Source organism: Pomacea canaliculata, linkage group LG12, assembly GCF_003073045.1.
Source record: "Pomacea canaliculata isolate SZHN2017 linkage group LG12, ASM307304v1, whole genome shotgun sequence".
Taxonomy (NCBI): domain Eukaryota; kingdom Metazoa; phylum Mollusca; class Gastropoda; order Architaenioglossa; family Ampullariidae; genus Pomacea; species Pomacea canaliculata.
In genome coordinates, this window is record NC_037601.1 from 5,348,712 (window position 1) to 5,357,172 (window position 8,461).

The 8,461-nt window shown below is 45.2% G+C and overlaps 1 protein-coding gene across 1 annotated transcript; it reads right to left on the reverse strand.

The window, feature by feature from the left end:
- Nucleotides 1–274: 274 nt before the first annotated feature.
- LOC112577326 lies at nt 275–4,470 on the reverse strand. Its single transcript, XM_025260382.1, has 2 exons — nt 1,745–4,470; nt 275–1,496 (listed from the first exon to the last, which is right to left on the reverse strand). The coding sequence occupies exons 1-2, from the start codon at nt 4,468–4,470 to the stop codon at nt 275–277; spliced, it is 3,948 nt and encodes a 1,315-aa protein (XP_025116167.1).
- Nucleotides 4,471–8,461: the final 3,991 nt, after the last annotated feature.

An 8,461-nucleotide genomic window follows, 5' to 3' on the forward strand; every position in this document is an offset into this window, starting at 1 on the left:
AAGGCCTCGTCAAACTAAAAATACTCAATTTCGTAACATACCCTCCCACTTCAAGAAGAAACTCCGCAGGACTTTCTTCTACAAACATACGAAATGAAACAAACTTTTTTTAAGGTATCATCCATCTTCTCAACCAAAAACCAAATTAAAGCATGATCTCTCCTCACATCAAAACTAACCAGTCTCTTAACAATAAAGCTACTTAACAAAACTTCACACATGTAATTGCTAATCACAGTATCCTTCATCGGATTGTAGTTATATTCAGCTCAGTTCAGTTCTTTGAGCCAACCCGGCTCAAGAAATCAGCACCAACATTGTCCGATCCCTTTACAGAGTCAAAATGCACGTCAAAGTTCTGCAAAAACAGGGTCCACCTCATCACCCTATTGTTCTCAAATCGTGCAGTGTTCAAATAGGTGAGAGGGTTGTGGTCTGTCCGTATGGTAAACCTAACTCCTTCTAGGTATAACCGGAATTTCCTCACCGCCCATACGATGGCTAAACACTCTTTCTCGATAGTAGAGTATCTTCTCTCAGCCCCATTCAGCTTTCTGCTTGCGTAGCAAACAGGGAATAACTTTCCTTCGTGTTCCTGCATCAGAACCGCCCCAATCCCTGTATCTGATGCATCTGTGCTTAAAACGTACATCTTAGAAGGATCTGGGAGCTGCAGCACCGGGTCACTGGTCAGGAATGTTTTGACTGTAACAAATGCCCGCTCTTGCGCTTCACCCCACTCGAGTGAATTTGGCTGTCCTTTCTTTAGAAGATCCGTGAGAGGTGCCGTCACGGCTGCGAAGTGAGGCATGTACTCCCGATAAAAGGATGCCAGGCCAAGGAAAGAACGTAACTGCTTCTTATTTTGTGGCCTTGGTGCATCTCTCACCTTCTTGACATTGTCCTCGTGCACTCCTTTCACTCCGCTCTTAAGACGATGCCCTATGAAGTCTACGTCCTCAGTGCCGAGTATACACTTACTAGGCCTGGCAGTCAGGTTGTTCTCGACGATGCGATCAAGCAGCACGCGGATCACGCGGAGATGATCTTCCCAAGTCTGAGTGTGAACCAGTATATCGTCGGAGTAGTGCACGATACCCTCCAAGTCGTCTAATATCTTCTTTAAACCTCTCCTCAATGTTGCACCTGAATTTTTCATTCCAAACGGCATTCTCAAAAATTCGTATACACCATCGGGTGTCACGAACGCTGTTTTCTGGATGTCCTCTTCGGGTATGGTCACTTGCCAATAACCCTTGCTCAAATCGATTTTCGTAAAGAATCTGTCACCGCTCAGCTGTCGGAACAGATCAGCCGGCGTCGGCATGGGCTCTGGGTCCAAGTGGGTAAGTTTATTAAGTTTCCTGAAGTCGACGCACACCCTGTTGCTTCCATCTTTCTTTCTCACTACCACAACTGGCGACGCGTAGGGTGACTTGGACTCCCGAATAATTCCCAAACGCAGCATTTCCTCGATATCCTTCTTCAAAGACTCCCTGGTAGCATATGGTATCGGGTAAGGCTTACATCTGACCGGCACGTCTGACGTTAATCGTATCTCGTGCTGGATGAGGTTAGTTTTTCCCGGTACGTCCGTAAAGATACAGCTATGTTGTCTCACTAGTTCTTGTAGCTCTGCCCGTTGTTGGTTGGACAGATTGAGCCCGTAAACCAGGTTGTCCACCGACTCACCATGGTGTATGTCTCCCAGTTCGAGGAGGTCCTCACCCCGTCCTCGACACACCCATCTTCATCACTCGTGATGGTGGCCACTTGACATGATGCCGAGTTGCTCAAGCTTGGCGGCCCATTAGCAATCGAAGCAATTGCTATCTCGGTAATGTTTTCAGCCGCTCTATCTGGATCTCTCTCTATGTACCGCTTGAGCAGATTGGCGTGGAACACCTTCTCCTTTCCTTTTATAAACACGACATAGTCGTTCAGACCCTTGACGTCTCGCACTGCAAACGGACCTTTCCAGTGCATTAACAGTTTATTGTGGTCTGAAGGTAGTAGCACTAGGACTCTGTCGCCGGGCTTGAACGTTCTGTTCTTCGTCTTCCGATCATAGAAATGCTTGGCCTTTCCTTGAGCCTTCTCTAGTTCAGTCATTGCAAGCTGTAAGGTTTCTTCCAACCTTTCCCGCAGCTCGAATACATACTGATAGCTGTTCCGAATTTCGGGTTCGTTGACCTCCTTGGTCCATAGCTCCTTCAAAATGTGCATAGGACCTCGTATGGTTCGTCCAAATAACAGTTCAAAAGGTGAAAAACCTGTAGCCTCTTGGGTGACCTCCCGATAAGCGAACAGCAGTGCGTTGACGTATCGGTCCCACTGTCTAGGCTGGTCGCGGCACAGTTTTCTTAGCATGGCCTTAAGGGTACCGTTGAATCTCTCGACAAGTCCATTACACATCGGGTGGTATGGGGTAGTGGTAATCTGGCGAATGCTGAGGAGCCTGGAGACCTCTTTCATGCATTCAGACACAAACTGCGGTCCCAAATCGCTAAGTATTTCTTCTGGCACTCCAAGGCGGCTGAATATTCCAATCAAGGCTTCAGCGACGGTCTCAGTATCGATCTTCTTCAGAGGGACCGCTTCTGGGTACCTGGTTGCGTAGTCAACTAGCGTCAGGATATACCTATGTCCTGACTCGCTGGCGGGCTTAATCTCACCTATGAGGTCTACCGCTACCCGCTTAAAAGGCACATCAATCAGCGGCATCTTCTGTAAAGGTACCTTAGCCACCTTGCCTTTATGCACCGTTTTCTGACAGGCATCGCAAGACTGGCAAAAGCGGGTTACATCCCCGGAGATGCCAGGCCAGTAAAAGGCTGCAGTGACTTTGTCCAAAGTCTTCCTGACACCTAAATGACCACCCATGATGGATGAATGTGCGACGTCCATCACTGACCGCCGTAAGGGAGCTGGGACTAGCACTTGGCGGACCGGCTGCCCATTATGGAAGTTTCGCTGGCGGAATATGCGGTACAACACCCCTCCTTTCTCCTCAAACCTGATCTTTTCGTCATCTTCTGTGTACTTGGCGACCTGCTTGCGACATTGGTCCAGTGTCGGGTCATCTCGCTGCATCCGAATGAGTTCTTCTTTATCAATGTCAGGCATTCTCACGTTCGGTATGACAGCTAAAGCTTGGGTTTTTACTTTTTCTTGGGCCGCCTGTGCTCTAGTCATTACAGCACATGTGTGTTCCCACTCTGGGTCGGGGTCATCAGCGGCTCTAGCGCCTTCAATGTTGCCGATGATCAGATCATATGGCGGGTTATCGAGGCATACTGCATTCACCTGGCCACTGAAATACGGCGATGATATTTCAACATCAGCAGTCGGCACATCCTGACTATGCCCGTGGCAGCATCTGAGCCTCGAGCTGTTACCCGTGAACTGGCCTTCTAACACAAGGTCTTTCCGGATGACGACTCCAGAACACCCAGTGTCCCTCAGCACGGTGACGTTGTTACCTCCCACCTGTCCGCGTGACACCGGCATATTACCAATGTCGCCGGTCGTTCTCATGGTAAACGCGCAGTCTACCACTGGAGTGTGCCGCTCGTTCTGGGTCGTGCTGTCAGTAGCGATCGTGTGTTGTCGTCGGCCTTCATAGCTTGGCCCTTGGCTATCTCGCTCACAAATGGCCACGTTTGCTGACATTACAGGACGACGATTCGACGGTTGCGGAGTCCGTCGTGTGTTTCCCTCCAATGTTTGGCGGCTGGTTGAATGTCTCATCGAGTTGCTCGGGCACGCCATGGCTTTGTGACCCTTTCCACCGCAGGAATAACACCGCAGCTCGTTGCCTTGATGCCGATCGTAACCTTGGCTGCGCTGGGCAGATGTGGTGTTCTGGGCCGTGTCGGCTGCAGACAGGGACCCTCTTAACCTGGCTGTGAACTCTCTGCCTTGCGACTGCAGGTATCTTGTCGCAGCATTCGACAATGCTTTCAGGCTTTGGTCTTCTTGCTGCTGTAAGAAGACTGCCAAGTCTTTGGGGCAGGCTTCGATGAACTGCTCTTTGAGTACTATATACAACAGACCGTCGAAGTCCGTCTTTTGCCCCGCTGCCTCAATCCATCTATAAAGGTATGCTCTTAACCTTTCTGTAAACTGCTCGGGGCTCTCCCCTTTCTCTGGTTTACTTGCACGGAAACGTCGCCTAAAGCCGTTCTCCGTGAAGTCATATCCACTCAACAACGCTTGCTTCAACTGATAATAGTCTTGAACTGCTTCTGTCGGCATGCGTGAATAAATGTCCAGTGCATGCCCCGACAGTAACGCACTGAGCGACACCGCCCACTCACCTCGTGGCCAACTAGACAGCTCAGCATGGCGCTCGAACCTTTGTAAATAACTGTCCATACTGTCTTTACCGTCTACAAATTTCGGCAACTTTGGCCTCTCACACTTCACAGACACCTCCGACATGGTGACTGCTGGCCTCAGACGCGCCATCTCTAATTCATGCACGCGTTGTCTTTCTCTCTCTTCATGTTCTAGTTGTAATTTCCGCAGTTCTCGCTCTGCAGCTCTTTCTTCTCTCTCCCTCTCTCTTTGTTCTCTCTCCATCTGTTTTACAAACACTTTTAACTCTTCTCTCTCCAGGCCTAATTCTTTGCCTAACTTCACTAGCTCCTTCGTAACTTCCATGGCTGTACACTCAACTCAAAAAGATTCACTCACAGTTCTCTTGTCCTTTCTACAGCAGCTTCTTTGCAACGGAAACGATGACGGTGCAGATCCCGGACAGGCCCCCAGATGTTACAACCGTAGCGGTAACTTGGCTCGTTTAAAGATCTGAAAATCTGCGGTGTCACACTTTCCTGTACAAAGTCACTTCAGTCATCCGTTGAACAGAAGATAGAACACGTATACAGCGGCTCACACTGTAATATTTCTCAGTATTATTTCAATGTTCAACAACTCAACGTTATAACCACATAATCAGCGGACTGACACACAGGCTACTTATCCTCTTATTTTCAACTCACACAGAGTACTACTTCCAACTCACACAGAGTACTACTAACAACTCAGAAAAATCGAATACCGACACCTAGGTCTACCCCAGCCCTTTTTATAGATCCCTTCAAAAATGCTAAAAATGCAAAATAAAAAAAAAAATATTAAAAAATTAAGACGCAGTACGCCCTGGCCTTGACATCGCCACTTCCGCCAAGGCCTCGTCAAACTAAAAATACTCAATTTCGTAACAATGTCTGGATTCTCATTTCGATGTATCCGAGAAGAGTCGTTGAGCTATTGTACAGCGCTTCGATTACTTCAACTAGGCCTTCTTCGATGTCAAATTTTCGCATTACTTACCATTTTCCCTCGTGCCAGACTGTCGAATGCCTCTTTAAAGTCTTCTGAAGTTCTGATAAAGGTCCCGCTGATGTGACAGATGATCTGCTCTACTGTGCTTCTATCTGGTCTGAAGCCAGACTTTTTTTAAAATTTCACTAACAGTACCTCCGCGTTGATGCCGATGCGGTTCTGTGCATGACTTGGGTGGCTAAGGCTTGTGGTTCTGTAGTTCTGGCACTGTTTGCTGTTTCCTTTTTCCCTTTATTTTCTCTGATAAACACTCTGGAAATGAAATTGTTCAGTATATTAGTTTTCTCCTCATCTGCTACAGTGTCTTGAATATACTAATGCCCAGTATGGTTCCTGTCTTATTTTAAACATATTTTTCAAACATTTTAGGGTTTGATTTAATTTCATATATTCTTTTTGGCTTGTTGATTGCTCTTGTAGTTATTCATCCAGTGGTGTGGGAGGAAAAAGTGTTTTGCGAAAAGGAAACAGGTTCTGTCTTACCTTTTCTCCACAAACAACTGCAAGCTTATTCTTCAATATCATAAATAATTTGTAGCAGTTTTTTGTCGAGGATCCATATATATAAATTTCGGAAGACTGGAATCTTCGATCTGCATGAAAGATGTCTAAAGATTTGAGACAAGGTGATGATAACACGAGTAAATGTCTAATTTGTAGCTTGTAGGGTGTTTCCTGAAATAACACAAAATGTCATCAACTATGTATACTGATAATACATTTGGCTTTTAACCGCTCGAGTTGCAACATCAGAATCAGCTTGTCCTTGCTGTGTTCAAATCGTGATTTTGTGCGGAACAGAATTGATTTATGCATTAAATTTGGAAGAGACGCCGTGAAAACATATGTTGTATAACTCGTCGATCGATTACCCTACAATCTCACCAGCGGTATGGTTCATAATAACAAATTCAGAGCATTCCAAAACAAAAATTAATAAAGAAAAACTGAGACAAACAATACACAAAACACAACCAAACTAACAAAGATAATGCTACGATCCATTTTAATAAATGATAACGCCTTCCATCTCGAAGGTCTGGCATAGACCGCGGTCTTCAGTGACTAGAAATAAGAACTAAAGCTCACTAGTTCTACCCCACCCTCCACCTCCTCTCTAAAAATCGGAAAATATTGGGAGTTTTTTTTTTTTTTTTGCAGCTCAACGCTCTGTCAATAATGCGGCCCTATGCTTCTCGATGAGTAACAAGGAATAAACGAACTAAACTAAAACTTAACGTTTCCCTCCAGGATGAAGTTTTTCATTTTTGTCTTGTCTTTACCGTCTTATGTACGCAGGCATCTGCATCATCGGCGATTTCACCAGCCGCGTGCCAAATGACGCGGCTCTGAACGCAGTCAAGCATCTCATCTCGTGTGGCCTGAGCAACGGTCACATCCGCGCCTCCTACACCCTCAAGGGGCACCGCGACGTGGGGCAGACGGAGTGCCCGGGCACAAAACTCTACGAGCTCATCCATTCCTGGCCGCACTACGCGTCGGGAACCGCGCACTATTCCGGCTGATCGCCCTGTGGGTAGTGAAGCAGTTAGCTTGCTGCTAATTTCATATTGTTCTTATGAATAAAACAAACGTTCTGAAAGTTCCAAGGCTGTCTTGTTCGTATATTCCATCAATGTACATTTCTTCCTAGCAATCTTTTAAACAAATTTTCTATATATATATATACACACACCCCGCTCTCTCTATATATATAGATATAAATTTAGTTATCAAATATAACTTTTATTTTATAAATTGCACAATTAAAGTAAAATGTTTGCTCTCGGTGCTGGCACTGAAAACATCATATATATATATACACACAGAGGAAGATGCAATGCAAATGTACAGTTTTCATCTAAGTAGAGGTACTAAATGTTGAATACTATATGACTTCTGGTCACTAGTGCAGACACTGAGGTTAAAAAGTTGAAAATCTGATTCAGACTTCTTTTGTTCTCATGTATTTTCATTCATAACAATCTTCGCATAACCTGAGCGAGCATTCAGAACACGAAGTTTGCTATAGGCAGGGCCGAGAGCCCACGTTTGTCTCAACACGCATAAGCAATATGATGTATTAAATACTTACGTGTATAATTATATTTGCCATGTTATCTACACTGTCGTGTATGAAGAAGACAACTGCCCACAAGTAGTCTGACAGCAGATTAAAAACGATCAGCGAACAAAAGCTCCAAACTCTGGCACTGGCCTTCGCTTTAAGAAAATATCTAAAGTAAAGTAAAGGTCGTCCCATAACCTTTGAAGGTCGTTTTGGGGAGTGAGGTGTTAGAGACCCCACTTTTCTCGGGGCCAGCTTTTTACATGAGGGTGGTGCCCATCTCCTCTCCCTCGCTGCCTTACCTTCCCCGACCCTCTATGGAGTCAGGTACCCATTCCCTTCAGCTGGGTCGACTGGGGAAAGTTTGCTGCGCTTATCGGGAATTGAACCAGCGCGCTCTCGGTTCGGACGCCAGCGCTCTAACCACTCGGCCGTCCGCTTAGAACATATCTACATTTCACAATAATGTCACTAATTTGTCTCCTAATTATCGGAGTTATATATATCGATATTAGATAATATATCTCTCAACAACATAAACGGGTTCTTTCCTCAGTTGTAACAGCGATTGAAACACTTTTACTAGCGAAAAACGTTTTATTTACATTTAAAATCCACGCTTCTTAATTTCTGAGAAATGTCCTCGGGTGGGGAAGTGATAGGGAAACTTGTGAACTAAATGCACGGAAAGTTATTTCCTTTATGATCTCCATCTAATGTATTTTTATTACGGAATTAAGGAATATTTGTAGCTCATTTTGTCATTATATCTTCGTCATCAAGAAAAGAAGCACACACCTTAGGGTGGGGCTGACATCAATATATCTTCACGCAGTCTCTGGTAGCAGGTGCAATAACTTATATGGAAATGAAAATAGCGCGCATCGTGCTGTGGAAGTCACTTAATGACAGTACAAATAAAAAGTTATTCTTGTTTCCTGTCGAAATTTCACCGATTACCTTTTACTAATTCCTACATTTTTATTTCCCTGCAGACTGTTTAATAGTTTATGTCTATATTTCTAGTCAGAATTCTCTGCA

What these genes read in the sequence shown, in the direction of transcription:
- LOC112577326 (XM_025260382.1), bottom strand. Translation starts at nt 4,470, where the DNA reads ATGGCGCGTCTGAGGCCAGCAGTCACCATGTCGGAGGTGTCTGTGAAG. An exon ending in ATCACGAGTGATGAAGATGG is followed by an intron (nt 1,497 to 1,744) that starts GTGTGTCGAGGA and finishes ATATGCTACCAG; the next exon opens with GGAGTCTTTGAAGAAGGATA.